This window comes from Pogoniulus pusillus, chromosome 10, assembly GCF_015220805.1.
Source record: "Pogoniulus pusillus isolate bPogPus1 chromosome 10, bPogPus1.pri, whole genome shotgun sequence".
Lineage (NCBI taxonomy): Eukaryota > Metazoa > Chordata > Aves > Piciformes > Lybiidae > Pogoniulus > Pogoniulus pusillus.
The window spans coordinates 34,021,374-34,036,681 of record NC_087273.1 but is presented as its reverse complement, the minus strand read 5'-3'; the positions used below and the strand labels follow the sequence as shown (position 1 = coordinate 34,036,681).

Genomic DNA, 15,308 nt, shown 5'->3' with positions numbered 1-15,308 from the left:
GCTGGAACTCAGGAAGTTCCACCTGAACAGGAGGAAAAACATGTTCAGTTTGAGGGTTCTGGAGCAGGCTGCCCAGAGAGGCCACGGAGTCTCCTTCTCTGGAGCTCCAAGCACAACTGGGCATGGCAATACTGGGCAAACTTCTGTGGGTGATCCTGCTTTAGCATGGGGGTCGGATTAGATGATCTCCAGAGGTTCCTTCCAACCCCTACCTGTGATTCTGTAACAGAAGAATATGGATTGCCTCTACTTCACTGCTTGTGCTTAGGCAGTTTTGTTTCCCACTGGTAGTTTAAAAAGGCTGCAAATTAGTAGATGTGAGCATAGCCCTGCAGGAAATAGAAAAGGCTGAGCACAGAACACATGAGAAAGGTGTTTCGGTGCCAAGATGAAGGATGGTTACAGGATTAGCTGGAGCTCCTCAAAGCCTGTCTTAATCCCTTACACAACTGTGAAATTATGGGCATATAGCTCAGATCCTGTGCTCTGGGGACCTGATGTGCCTGCTCTGAGCAGAACAGCCTGTGCTCTGAATTATGCTTCTGTTCCAAGAGCAAAACCATGACATTAGTGGAGCTACAGAGCACCACCGAGTTTAGAGGATTGCCTTCTGGCTCTACAATCTGATCAGCTAGTTTAGGATAGAAAGCTCTATGTGTTCCCCTACTGGGTAAGGTAAAACTGTGTCAGTGCCTCCAGGATACTCCTTCCTTCACAGAGAAAACTCATTTCATGAGGCTGCTGGGGTGAAGAGACCTGCAGTGATGAAGCTATTTTGCTAGTCCTGACATTTCAAAGGAGGACTTGAAGCCCTCTTTGCAAACTGCATTTTGCATCCAATGCCTTGGCTCTACTTCAGCAGCCAGCCCAACACGGGGGTCAGTGCATTTCTGTATCCTTAAACCTCTTGTATTTCTTTCTCAAAGTGAATTACCTCAATTGGATTAGCAAGCATTAAGATATTAATCTCTGTTGATTAACATGCTTTGAAACCAAGCTTTCACTGGAAAGGAGAATGCATCAAAACACCGAGAGCTGAAACCGTGGCTGCTTTGAGTGGCATGGGAAAGTACTGAAGGCTTGCAGGCTGATGTCCTGCTTGATGATGTTAATGTTGCTAATCTGCAGGCATCTTTATCAAATGAGTGCAAACAGCCATGAAGAAAAAGAGCTTTAAAAAAATTATTTTCAACTAAGGGCCTGCCCCTGATAGCCCTAATGGAGTAAAGCCAACTTGTTCTCTCTGGTTAGAAGCCTAGAAAGCTGAAATCTGTTTTGACAACTAGAAGGGTTCACTGACTCAAAGGATTAACAGCAGTTATAAATTAGGATTGGGTTTTTTTTTCCCTTCTCTTATTGATGCTGTAAAGGTATAAACTCTACCCAGTAAGAGTCAGTGGAATTACAGTGAAACCAAAAATAGGAGCACAGACTATAAGGTGACATATATGTACCATACAAACAGATCACAGATGCTCTGGATAAACATGGAATCACTGAATCATAGAATCAACCAGCTTGGAAGAGACCGACAAGATCACTCAGTCAAACCTTTCACCCAGACCTAGCCAATCAACTAGACCATGGCACTAAGTGCTTCATCCAGGCTTTTCTTGAACACCTCCAGGGATGGTGACTCCACCACCTCCCTGGGCAGCCCATTCCAATGCCAATCACTCTCTCTGTGAAGAACTTCCTCCTAACATCCAGCCTAGACCTCCCCTGGCACAACCTGAGACTATGCCCATGATTATAAGGAATTAAGCTTCTCTAGATGGTGAAGATGGTAAACCTATTTCTAGGTTTGAGAAGCTGAGGTAAGTATTACCTAGAGGTAGAGAAGGGTTTCATGTAGCATCCTTTCTCCCTTTCATTTATAAAATGTGGTTTCTTTCTCACAGTAGAAAAATCAAAAGAGATCTTAGTCACCACTCTGCTCACAAACACCTTTGGCACACCTCCTAAGGAGCACTACTGCCAGAGTCCTGAACTAATTCCAAGGTAGGTAATTTGGTTTATTGCATTTAGAGGCAGTTTCAATTAGATTGAGTGTTCCTGCACTTATCAATACAAGTGTGCTGTGTGTGAGATGGGTTAAAAGAGTTCTGGAGTTTCACTTCTGTGATAGTGAGACTTAGGCTGGAGAGTTGGGCAGGGAGGAATTTAATGAAGTTCAGCAAGTAGAGTCTTGCAGCTGGGAGAGAACAGCCCCAGGTGTCAGTATAGGTTCAGGACTGACCTGCAGGAGAGCAGTGAAGGTGAAAAGGACCTGGGGGTCCTAGTGAATGGAAGGTTGACCATGAGCCAGCAATGTGCACTTGTGGCAAGAAGGCCAATCGCATCCTGGGGTGCATTAGGAGGGCTGTGGTTAGTAGGTCAAGAGGGGTTCTCCTCCCCCTCTACTCTGCTCTGGTGAGGCCTCATTTGGAGTATTGTGTCCAGTTCTGGGCTCCCCATTTCAAGAAGGAGCTCAGGGAACTGCTTCAAAGAGTCCAGCACAGAGCCACAAAAATGATGAAGGGAGTGGCACATCTTCCTTATGAGGAGAGACTGAGGGAGCTGGGTCTCTTTAGCTTGGAGAAGAGGAGACAGAGGTGGCCTCATTCATGCATATAAATATGTAGAGAGGCTGGGTCAGGCTCTGCTCAGTGGTGCCCCGTGGCAGGACAAGAGGCAGTGGGTGGGAGCTGAGGCATAGGAATTTCCATACAAACACGATGAGGTTTTTTTTCACTGTGAGGGTGACAGAACCCTGGAGCAGGCTGTCCAGGGGCGTTCTGGAGACTCCCTCTTTGGAGATATTTAAGACCCAGCTGGATGTGTTCCTTTGTGATCTGGTATAGGAGACCCTGCTCTGGCAGGGGTGTTGGACTGGATGCTCTTTCAAGGTCCCTTCCAGCCCCTAATGTTCTGTGATATCTCTGTAAAGGGTGATTTGAATCTTAAGTACAGTTTAAATTTACCTTTGTCTGTTAAAGGGTTCTGCACAGAAGATTCCCAAAACTTTAAATGCTTAAGTGCAAGCTTCATCATAGCTCTGTGACAAAAATTTCCCATTTTGTCCTATGAAAAGACCTCAACTTTGCTGGAAATTTTGCAGCATTTATCATGGCATCATAGAATCATTAAGGTTGGAAAAGGCCTGTAAGATCATTAAGTCCAACCATCAACCCAACACCACCATGCCTGCTAACTCACACCCCAGAGTGTCACATCTGCATGTTTTTTGACCACTTTCACATGTTGCTTTGTCTTTGATGGTTCTTGAAATATGTATACAGGAAGAAGTCTTTGGGCAGGGATGTATCTGGCAGTTTTTTTGGATGTCTAATGCCTGTCTGTGACAGAAATGGATCATCAACTGGATCTGAGGAAGATGTAGCTAGCAGGAGTAGGGAATTGATGATTTTCCTCTGCTGGGAACTGGTGAGGCCTCACCTTGAATACTGGGTTCATTTCTGCACCCTTCACTACAAGGAGTTTAGGTTTGGAGCGTGCAAAGAAGGGCAATGAAACTGGTGAAGGATCTAAAGTGCAAGTCCCCTTCTCTGGAGACATTCAGAAGTCTCCTGGACATGATCCTGGGTAATCTGCTCTGGGTGACTCTGCCTTGGCAGGGAAGATGGACTAGATGACCTCCAAAGTTCCTTTCCACCCCCCACCATTCTGTGTTTTCCTGTGACTCTGTGAAAGCTTGAAGCCATTGACATTTTTGCAGCAAGGCAGATGAATGTTGTGCATGTAACATGTCAACTGCAGGCCCATCAAAGAAAAAAGCTAAGCCATCACTGTATTTTTTTTCTTTTTCCCTCTGTAAATAAAGAGCAAGGAAGAAAAACTCACCCAGGAGGAGCCTGAGAAAGCTACCAGGAAAGCACAGCACTCCCGGGAAGTAAGATGGCAGCAAGAGGCTGCTTTGGCAGCACTAAGGTGTGTGTACTTTGGGCTTATTTGACCTTCATTCCCTTGTGTGCATCACATCCCTTCTGTTGTGGTCAGTCTTGCTTCCTCTCAAATAAAGGGTCCTTTGTGTGCTTATTAACACTATTAACACTGGCTGCTATCTAATTCTGGATGATTGGGAAACTCTAATTACTGTAATTACTATGCTCCTGGGGGGAGGTTTTGGTTTTTATCATTATTTCCAGTGATTTGAGTTGTTACCCCCCCCCCAAAATACTTCCTCACACTAAAAGCATGATAGACAACCACGAGTCCTTGCAGCACATTTATCTATCAACCACCTCCACTGAATTTCATCCGTGTAGTCCAACCACTTCTTAATCATGCATTACGAAAATTCCTCTGCCTCAAGTTAAAACACGGCAGGGAGAGAGAAAGTGATTGCTGACAAATGATGGGAGATGCCAAGGTTTGAGTCTGCCAAGCCAGTAGTAGCACCAGCCCAACAAGAGCAGAGATGGAGGTGACAGCTAGATGGCACAACCAAATATGTTCTGAATCTTCCCAGTGTAACTCTCTGAGGAGGAAAGAAATGTTTCAATACATGCGAACATTGAAACACTTTGAAAGGCAGCCTGAGGCTTTGGCCAGTATCTGGTCCAGTTCCCATTGCGTTCCACAGAAGGATCCAGCTCTGTCTTTGGAATTTTGCACTCCAGAACAGTCTTTTGGAGTAAGCAAGGTTGTTGCATTGTGTGCATTTTCCAGTAGGTAGGAGGTACCCAAAAAGAGCAAAGAAGCTGGTGAAAAGTCTAGAGAACAAATCTTCTGAGGAGCAGCTGAAGGAACTGCTGGAGTTCAGGACTGTGTGCATTTTCCAGTAGGTAGGGGGCACCCAAAAAGAGCAAAGAAGCTGGTGAAAAGTCTAGAGAACAAATCTTCTGAGGAGCAGCTGAAGGAACTGCTGGAGTTCAGGACTGTGTGCATTTTCCAGTAGGTAGGGGGCACCCAAAAAGAGCAAAGAAGCTGGTGAAAAGTCTAGAGAACAAATCTTCTGAGGAGCAGCTGAAGGAACTGCTGGAGTTCAGGACTGTGTGCATTTTCCAGTAGGTAGGGGGCACCCAAAAAGAGCAAAGAAGCTGGTGAAAAGTCTAGAGAACAAATCTTCTGAGGAGCAGCTGAAGGAACTGCTGGAGTTCAGGACTGCGTGCATTTTCCAGTAGGTAGGGGGCACCCAAAAAGAGCAAAGAAGCTGGTGAAAAGTCTAGAGAACAAATCTAATGAGGAGCAGCTGAAGGAACTGCTGGAGTTCAGGATTGTGTGCATTTTCCAGTAGGTAGGGGGCACCCAAAAAGAGCAAAGAAGCTGGTGAAAAGTCTAGAGAACAAATCTAATGAGGAGCAGCTGAAGGAACTGCTGGAGTTCAGGATTGTGTGCATTTTCCAGTAGGTAGGGGGCACCCAAAAAGAGCAAAGAAGCTGGTGAAAAGTCTAGAGAACAAATCTAATGAGGAGCAGCTGAAGGAACTGGGGTCCTTCAGGCTGGAGAAAAGGAGACTCAGGGCAAGTCTCACCCTCTACAACTTTCTGAGAGAAGGTTGTAGCGAGGCGTGAGCCAGGCTCTTTTCCTGAGCAACAGGGGATAGGACATGAGGAAATGGCCTCAAACTGTGCTAGGGAAGGTTTAGGTTGGACATTAGGAACAATTTCTTCTCAGAAAGGTTTGTCAAGCCCTAGAACAGGCTACCCAGGGAAGTGATGGAGTCTCTATCCATGGAGGGATTGAAAAGCTATGCAGATGTGGTGCTGAGGGACATGTTTTAATGGTGACCTGGCAGTGCTGGGTTAATGGTTGGACTCAGTGATCTCAAAGGTCTCTTCCAACCAAAACAATTGGTTCTGTGACTGTATTTTTCCAATCACCCCTATGCCAGTGGGATACAAAGTTTTGTTTCTTCTAGAACATTCCATCTTAGCCTGGAGAAGAGGAGGCTCAGGGGTGACCTCATTGCTGTCTACAACTCCCTGAAGAGAGGTTGTAGCCAGGTGGGGGTTGGTCTCCTCTGCCAGGCAAGCAGCAACAGAACAAGGGGACACAGTCTCAAGTTGTGCTGGGGCAGGTCTAGGCTGGATGTTAGGAGGAAGTTCTTAGCAGTGAGAGTGATTGGCATTGGAATGGGCTGCCCAGGGAGGTGGTGGAGGCACCGTCCCTGGAGGTGTTGAATCAAAGCCTGGATGAGGCACTTAGTGCCATGGTCTAGTTGACTGGATAGGACTGGGTGCTAGATTGGCCTGGATGATCTTGGAGGTCTCTTCCAACCTGCTTGATTCTATGATCAGATTATGCTACATTTCTCAGGAAAAGATGCCTGAGTTAATATTATCCTCACCTCCTCTGCCACTCACAAACATGAACGTGGAGGCCTCTTGCATCGGTACCACCCCAAACACATCAGTTGGAAACAGCTTGCGGTCACTTTGATACATTTTTATGAGCCTTGGTTTTGCTTTTTACCCATTAGTGTGCATTTTGGAAAACTGCTTCTTCCTGATCTTAACTAAAACCCATCTCATCACCCATTACCAAAGAACCGTTCATGCAACCCAGCACTGAGTTTTCTAAATGACTGCGAGGCCTCATTTAGATTTTTAATAAACAGCCACATCCTAATGAGGTCTTCATAAAACTGACTAAATATGTTTAGAAATCATTAGCTTAAATTACCAGTACAAAAGTCTCCTTAGGGAGCCCTGTGCAGATTTTGTGATAAGGTTTCTGGCAGATGGATTAGCGCAGCAGCGCGAGCGGGGTCTGAATTTCCACACGAGCCGCGGAAATGGGAGCGGCTGGGTAACGGGCGGCCAGATAAAGAGCTCAATCTCCCTTAGGTGGGTTCATTAAAGAGGGAAAACAATCAAAACACATTTCCCTGCCATTTAAATGCCAGGTGCACGGCAGTCTGCAGGTGCCAGAACCACTGACAAGGGTCTCTGGCTGGAACACGCAAGAGCTTAAAGGGATGCGCGGTTTTGACAAGTGTGCCTCAGATAATGACAGCTATTGGCAGATGTACCCAGACCCTGCTGGAGGGTAATGTGGGGACCGAGTCATTTGCAGCAGGTGCTTGCATTAGGGATAGCCTCATGGTGATTCCACCATCCGCAATTAAAATGGTCCTGCTGCATAATGCTCCAGGGCAAGAAGCGAGTTCCCAGCTCTGATTTAATGACTACCCAGCCAGTCCTGGTAAACAAATACATGTACAGCCTCTCGATGCTTAATTCATGAAGGACGTAGGCTGTGCAGCAGACATGTTAAATAGAGACTCCATTTTCCAGCAAATAGGAAGGAATTTTCCTCCTCAGCTTGCAAAGAGTCAAGAGGGTTAAAAATTCAAATTAATAAACCCACTGTGATTCCTGTTCCACCGACAGAAAAGGAAAACCTCAAGGTTGGGAAGGTTACAAAGTTTGACCCACAGGAATGCTACCAAAAGGTCCATTAAAATCATCACTAATCAAGTGATGATTTTATAATGAAGGTGGAGAAACATTGGCACAGGTTGCCTAGGGAGGTGGGAATAGCCCCATTCCTGGAAACAGTATTCAAGGTAGGGTTGTTTGGGGCTCTGAGCAGCTTGATCTAGTTGCAGATGTTCCTGCTGATTGCATGGGGGTGTTGAACTAGATGACCTTTAAAGGTCTCTTCCAACCCAACCCATTCTGTGATTCCACAGGATGGCATAAAGTTGGTGTTAGGGGTTGTGGGACAGATGGTGTGTTTCTGATATGCCTCCTTGTTGTTGATGATGGTTCCAGCTCTGGGAGCAGGACAGAAACACCAGTGGAGGAGTGACTGCATCATTCTGCACCTCATACATTTTCATTTCTTTTCTGCTTTCTGACCTCAACTTTCTCTGGCCTCCAGAGAAAGTGAAAACAAAACCATTTCTACCACTGCCAGAAACAACAAAGCCATAGATCTGTGTCCTGCTGGGACTCTGCACCCTGAAGAAAACTCCATGGTGGCACAAATTGTTGTCTAGGCAATTGTTCTGAGTCGAGGCTGAGGAGAGGCTGAGGGAGCTGGGAGTGTGCAGCCTGGAGAAGAGGAGGTTCAGGGGGGACCTCACTGCTGTCTACAACTCCCTGAAGGGAGGCTGTAGCCAGGTAGGGGTTGGTCTCTTCTGCCAGGCAATCAGCAACAGAACAAGAGGACACAGTCTCAAGTTGTGCAGGAGGAGGTCTAGGCTGGATGTCAGGAGGAAGTTGTTGTCAAAGCGAGTGATTTGCATTGGAATGGGCTGCCCAGGGAGGTGTTGGAGTCACTGTCCCTGGAGGTGTTGAAGCAAAGCCTGGCTGAGGCACTTAGTGCCATGGTCTAGTTGACTGGATAGGTCTGGGTGGTAGGTTGGCCTGGATGATCTTGGAGGTCTCTTCCAACCTGGTTGATTCTATGATTCTAACACTGGCACCCAAGCCCCATTATTTCCCCAGCTCATACCTGACAGTTTGCTCTAACAGATGCTTTAAAACACTGACTTCAGGAAGTCTATGGTTTCAGGCTGTATGCTATCTGTGTTCTAAGGCTTGTTTATCCACAGCCTGAAAGCATCCCTTTTAAAGTTGTGTACTTGGGTACTTATCAACATGCATAAAGCTTTAACAAAAAAAGGTTTGCTGGAGAGCTTCCTATTCTCCCCAGTCCAGCTGTTTTGAACAGATATGGGATCATCCAACTATTTCCAACTTCTTCCTCACTTGAGGGATTGAGGTTTTTGAAACTGCCTCCATGATCTTCTTTTTGTCTGTGCAATTAGTCATACACACGTTCCTGCAGCAGGTGTTAACTGCAGTCACCCATCCCATCTTTTTTTTTTTGCTATCTAAAAATAATCTTGGCTCCTGATCTGTTGGCAGGCCTGGGCACACTGACATCTAAATGCTAGGATGTATATTAACAGCTGAGAAAGGACAGAAGGAAGAATAAATGGAGATTGTAAAACTGGGCTTGCTAAAAAAGGAGATGATAGAATCGTGGCAACGTAGAATCGTTTTGCTTGGAAGAGACCTTTAAGATCAAGTCTAATCACAAACCAGGGTGCTCTCTACTCTGGAAGATGCCACAGGGCAGAGGGGTACCAACCACTCCCCCAGCATGAAATTACAAACATCTCTTTAAACCATGTGGCTCACACCAAGATATGTGGTCACGACTTCTTAAGGCTGTGCTTTGATTACACTGATTGCAGTAGCTGCAATAAAAGCAGTGAGTTGGTGCTGGCTTTTTCCCCCCTTATTCTCTTTTTTTTAATTATTCATTCTAAATGAAAGTTCTATGCCAAATTCCCAAGCAAATGTTCTTGGATAAAACATCCCAGATGAGATTTAAGACACCAGTGCACAGACAAAGAGGCAGATTAAATCCTCAGTTATTGACGGTTGTGAGAAACAAAGGGAATGGTTCCATTCAGTACTTGCTGCAAACAGAATTAGCCATAATGACTTGAGTAGGAGGCTTATTTTAGAAGTGATCAAGCACAGACAGAAAAGTACAGAGTATCAACCAGGTAACTCAAGCTTCCCTCTACTATGCAGCTCCTGAAGAAGACTTCCTGGTCGACAAATTTAGTCCCCGGATGAGTAAAGATTTTTTGGTGTCTGCAAGGCTTACAGGAAGGGAAACCCAAACAAACCAGCCTGAGTTAGGAAAATCATAGAATGGATGGAATCATAGATGGAAGGGACATCTAGAGATCATGAGTCCACCTTCCCCTGCCAAAGCAGGATTACATAGGCAGGCCACACAGAAGTGCATCCAGGCGGGTTTTGAAAGTCTCTAAAGAAGGGGAGACTCCACAACCTCTCTGGGCAGCCCGTTCCAGTTCTACACTACCCTCACTGTAAAGAAGTTTCTCCTCATGCTGAGGTGGAACTTCCTATGTTCCACTTTGAAAAGAGACTGGACCCTTCTTCTTGACCCTTCTTGACACCTACCCATCAGATATTTATAAACATTAATAAGATCCCCTCTTAGTCTTCTCTTCTGCATACTAAATAGACCCTGGCATCTCAGCCTTCCCTCATAAGAGAGATGTCCCAGTTCCTTGATCATCTTTGTAGCCTCCATTAGACTCTCTAGTATTTCCCTGTCCCTCTTCATCTGGGAAGCCCAGGATTGGACACAAGACCCTGTGTACAGATTCACAGAATCCCAGAATGCATCAGATTGGAAGGAATCCTTGAAGGCCATCTTCTCCAACCCCCCTGCAGTGAGCAGGGACACCTCCAACTACATCAGGTTGCTTAAGGCCCCAACAAGTTTGATCTTGGATGTCTCTAAGGATGGAGCCTCCACCACATCTCTGGGCAGCTTGTTCCAGTATTTCACCACTGTCATTGTAAGGAACTTTCTCCTTATGTCTAACCTACATGTACCCCACTCCAGTTTAAATCCACTGTCCCTCATCTTATTGCTACAAGCCCTTCTAAGCAGTCCCTGCCCAGCCTTGCTGCAGGTCCCCTTCAGATATTGAAATGCTGCTATAAAGTCTCCCTGGAGCTTTTTCTTCTCCAGGCTGAACAACCCCAACTTCCCCAGCCTAACCTTGCAGGAGTGGGCCCCCACCTCTCTGACCATCTTTGTGCTCTCCTCTGAACATGCTCCAGCAGGTCCATGGTCTTCTTGAGTTGGGGACCCCCCAGCTGGAAACAGTACTCCAGGGGGCACCTCAGCAGAATCGCCTCTCTCAATCTGTTGACCACATAACACGAAGCAGCTCCAATTTTATAGTTTAACTACTTTTCTCAGGAATCTGTGTCAGAATTGCACCCTCTCAGTCTCACAGTCTCACCAAGGTTGGAAGAGACCTCATAGATCATCAAGTCCAACCCTTTTCCACAGAGCTCAAGGCTAGACCATGGCACCAAGTGCCACGTCCAATCCTGCTTTGAACAGCTCCAGGGACGGCGACTCCACCACCTCCCCGGGCAGCCCATTCCAGTGTCCAATGACTCTCTCAGTGAAGAACTTTCTCCTCACCTCAAGCCTAAATTTCCCCTGGCATAGCTTGAGGCTGTGTCCTCTTGTTCTGGTGCTGGCCACCTGAGAGAAGAGAGCAACCTCCTCCTGGCTACAAGCTCCCCTCAGGTAGTTGTAGACAGCAATAAGGTCTCCTCCGAGCCTCCTCTTCTCCAGGCTAAACAATCCCAGCTCCCTCAGCCTCTCCTCCTAGGGCTTGTGCTCAAGGCCTCCCTCCAATACAAGAAGAAAGACTCCATACCTTGTTCTGTAACCAATTCCCAGGTTTCCCTTAATAGAAACTCTCTGTCTGAGATATATACAGATAGGACAGCTTCTCTCTTCTGCAGTCTTTGCAGGCTGTGCTCTACAGCAGGCAGCTTTACTGGCTCCTTTTTTTTTTCCACTGTGCTAATGTTATCAAAGCCAAACATCCAAGGCATGTTTAAAAATAATTGATAATGAACCTCTCAGCACAGGCACTCATAAATATTTTATGCCCCACACTCGGTGTGTAAGCATCTTGTTGGTCTGCTCTTTAATTTCCAAAAGCAAACACCTTGGAAGTCTTTCATCTTTTTAAGTACAAAAATCACTTACCCTTCCCACTTCTACGAGGTTAGTAACCATGATTATGCTGGCTGTGTTTTCATGCCACACCATCCTCCAGAAGTCATATATTGTCTCCTGCATTGGTCCTGAAACAATAAAATCACATGAAAGGTTACCCTCTGAACACCTCAGGATCGGAAGCTGGCCTCTGGGGAACAGTGAGAAACTGTGACTACACACAGATAATCAGATCACTATCGGTGTATTTAGGGTCACTTCATTTTCTGTCCTGCCACCTGTCTGCATTTAAGTGTGGGCTCTTTTTTTTTGAACCCTCCCTGAAATAGTGCTCTGAAAGAAAGTTACTTCTCCAACATTTGGGTATTTATCTCCCTAATACCCAGAAGTGGAGTTGTAAAAAATGGATACCATTAGTCTTTCTCTTAACGATTGGAAGATAAACTAGGGAGGGTGTTTGCAGAATGAAATGAGCCTCCATGGACTGTGTGGCCTTTCTTGGTTTCTAATATTTTGCTTTGTATACACTATCCATCAAATCACCTCAGCCTCTAAATTGTACCTCCTGAAGTGAGACAGAAGTTATAGTGTTGTGCTGCAGTGTATCACTTTGCAAAACAGCAAGGGAAGTGCTGAAGAACCCTGGCACAGCAGCCCAGTCCTCTGCAGAGCTTTCCCCAACAGCCTTTTGTAGATGAACCCACAAGGCTTCCTCTAGTGCTGTGCTAAAGCTGAGCAGCAGCCCATGGGAAGTGTGACAGAAAGCATGACAGAAATGTAGAATACTGAGAATGGAGTCACAGAATGGAGTGGGCTGGAAATGATCTCTTAGGACCTCCTAGTCTAACAACCCCCCTGAAGCATGTTGACCACAGAATAGAAGCACAGAATGGTCTAGGTTGGAAGGGACCTCAAGGATCATCCAGTTCCAACCTCCCACCATAGGCAGGGACACCACCTACTAGAACAGGTAGCTCAAGGCCTCATCCAACCTAACTTTGAACACTTTCAGGGAGGGAGCAGCCACAACCTCCCTGGGCAACCTGTGCCAGTGTCTCACCACCCTCACTGCAAAGAACTTCTTCCTAACATCCAGTTTAAATCTCCCCTCTGCCAGTTTAAACCCATTACCCCTTGTCCTGTCATTACAAGACCTTGTGAATAGTCCCTCCCCAGCCCTCCTGTGGGCCCTCTTCAGATACTGGAAGGCTACTACAAGGTCTCCTCGAATCCTCATCTCCAGGCTGAAGAGTCCCAGCTCTCATAGCCTGTCCTCATAGCAGAGCTGCTGCAGCCCTCTGAGCGTCTTTGTGGCCTCCTCTAGACTCTCTCCAACAGTTCCATGTCCTTCTCATGTTGGGGACTCCAGAACTGCATACAGTACTCCAGGTGGAGTCTCATGAGAGCAGTGCAAAGGGGCAGAATCCCCTCCCTTGCCCTGCTGCCCACACTGCTCTTGCTGCAGCCCAGCACAGGGTTGCTGTCTGGGCTGCACTCACACTGCAGGCTCATGCTGAGCTTTTCATCAACCCAGACCCCCAGGTCCTTTTCCTCAGGGCTGCTCTCAGCCATTCCCCCCCCCCTCTGGATTTGTGCTTGGGACTGTGCTGACCCAGGGTAGTGTCCAGGCAGGTTTGGGATCTCTATAAAAGAAGACTCCACAACCTCCCTGAGAAGAACAACCACATCACTTGGCATATGCCTGGTCCCACCTCTTTCTTGCCTGTGTGTCTTGCTGTGGTGGTTTGAAGCTGGTACTCTAGCCTGACTCTCAATTATAAGCAAGAATAGGAACTTTCTGGAGATCTTCGAGTAAAAGCTAATTGAAGTACAGGGTTGGCTGCAGAAGAACAAAAATAGATAGATCTATATCACTCTATTGGATTGGTGACTGGGATACAGTTTGCTGCACAAACTACTCTTTTTCCTTTTCTCTTCTTTGCCCTGGCTGCTGGCTGGTGGTTTTTGCTTGGCTTTGCTGACCTTGGCTGGGATTCTTGTGATGGCTAAGTAGCAGTGCAGCTTTCTCTCTGTTTTCTCTCTCTTTTCCCTTGTAAGCTGTTTGCCTTTCCCTTGTCCAGGGGTGTGCAAATCAGTGCAGAAGGATCCTTGTATTGTTTCTGACTTGTAAATATATGTAAATATACCCTCTATATCTTTAGTGCCTTTCATACCACTTCTATTTAGTTCACCTTTGTAAATACAGCTTTCATTTTGCTTCCAAGTTCTGAGTCCCATTGGTAATTTACTCTAGGAGTGAATTCCAATTTGTTGGGGTCCAAATCCAAGCCACTACTCCTACCCATGTTGTTCAGTGTGCCACCTCACCTTCAAATCACTGCTTTAGAATTACTGAGCCAATAAGAACAAACAAATGTAAAGGGCTGTCAGATACCTCAGGTAAAATACTGTCAGGTACCACATGGGTTGCCCCAAGAGGTGGTAGATGCCCCGATCCTGGAAACATTCAATGGCAGGTTGGATGGAGCTTTGAGCAACTTTCTCTACTTGAAGATGTCTAAAAGGGACCTACAAGAAAGCTGGAGAGGGACTTGTTACAAAGGCTTTTAGTGACAGGATGAAAGGGAATGGCTTTAAGACAGAAGAGGGTACATTCAGACTGGATATTACGAAGGAATTCTTTACAGTGAGAGGAGTGAGATATGGGAACAGGTGGCCCAGGAAGGCTGTGGATGTCCCTTCCCTGAGGGTGTTCAAAGCCAGGTTGAATGGGGCTTTGAGCAACCTGCTGTAGTAGAATTTGTCCCTGCCCATGGTGAGGGTGTCTGAGCTAGGTGATATTTAGAGGTCCTTCCAACCCAAACCATCCTATGGTTCTGTGACTGTAAGCTTAACATCCTTACTGAATCCATTACTGAACTGCCACACTGAGTAAGCATTCAGTGGCTATGTAAAGGGGTGCCTTAAATCAGCTAATTGGAGGACAAATGGATAACATAGTGGCCTGAATGTTTCTCCTCTACTGCTGAAAGCAACACAAAACGTTCCAGAACATTCAAAAACATTCCACTGACAGATGTGGGGAATTTAGCACCCACAGTTTGCCACTTTGAGCTACCTTTGAGCATAAACTTTTCAGTCAAGTACTTAGTGAAAAAGGAATTAATATATTGTTACAACATTACCCTGGCAGAGGGATTGCACTAGATGATCTTTGAAGGTCCCTTCCAACCCAAAGTATTCAATGCTAAAGGAAAGCCAAAGCCATCCCACTACAGAAACTACACCATAGTTAAGACATGACTTATTTAGAAGTAAAGTTTAACAAAACAGGTGGAAATGACCTACATTTTTGGAACATTTCAACATTGTTTTCAGCAATTTCAAAGCTTCATTTTATCACCCATAGTTTCCATGTGCCACTTAAATAAGTTCTATATTCTCCCTTCTATTTTCTCTGCTTTTAAATAAGCTGCAAATAGAGTTTCCCTACAGTTACTTGACTTGTCTTTTGTTTGTAGTTCATATAACAGGAGAAGAAAACACTGAAAACACCAAGAATCTGGAACACGAGAAACATCAGAAGGTCTCAGAGCAGAAGTAACAGTAGGATCACAGATCACAGGCTCACAGGATGTTAGGGGTTGGAAGGGACCCAAGGAGGTCATCAAGTCCAAGCCCCCTGCCAGAGCAGGACAATGCTATCTAACACAAATCACACAGAAACACATCCAGACAGGCCAAGTCTCCAGAGAAGGAGACACCACAACCTCTCTGGGAAGCCTGTTCCAGTGCTCTGTGACCTTTACAGTAAAGAAGTTCCCCCTTGTGTTGCGGCAGAACGTCCTGTCCTG

General features: G+C 46.0%; 1 protein-coding gene and 1 long non-coding RNA gene across 12 annotated transcripts in view; one reads left to right on the top strand and one right to left on the bottom strand.

The window, feature by feature from the left end:
• The window catches only part of PTPRM (protein tyrosine phosphatase receptor type M), a 598,091-nt gene that overhangs the window by 42,442 nt on the left and 540,341 nt on the right, over window positions 1-15,308 (bottom strand). For all 11 annotated transcript variants that reach the window (XM_064150185.1, XM_064150178.1, XM_064150183.1 and 8 more), the window contains one exon: window positions 11,524-11,621. In XM_064150185.1, coding sequence (XP_064006255.1) covers window positions 11,524-11,621 — 98 coding nt within the window. The remainder of the gene's footprint in view (window positions 1-11,523; window positions 11,622-15,308) is intronic.
• LOC135178858 (uncharacterized) overlaps window positions 1-15,308 on the top strand; it is an 83,602-nt gene that overhangs the window by 56,676 nt on the left and 11,618 nt on the right. Inside the window, exon 3 of the long non-coding RNA XR_010303763.1 lies at window positions 3,824-3,930. This is a non-coding gene — a long non-coding RNA (uncharacterized LOC135178858). The remainder of the gene's footprint in view (window positions 1-3,823; window positions 3,931-15,308) is intronic.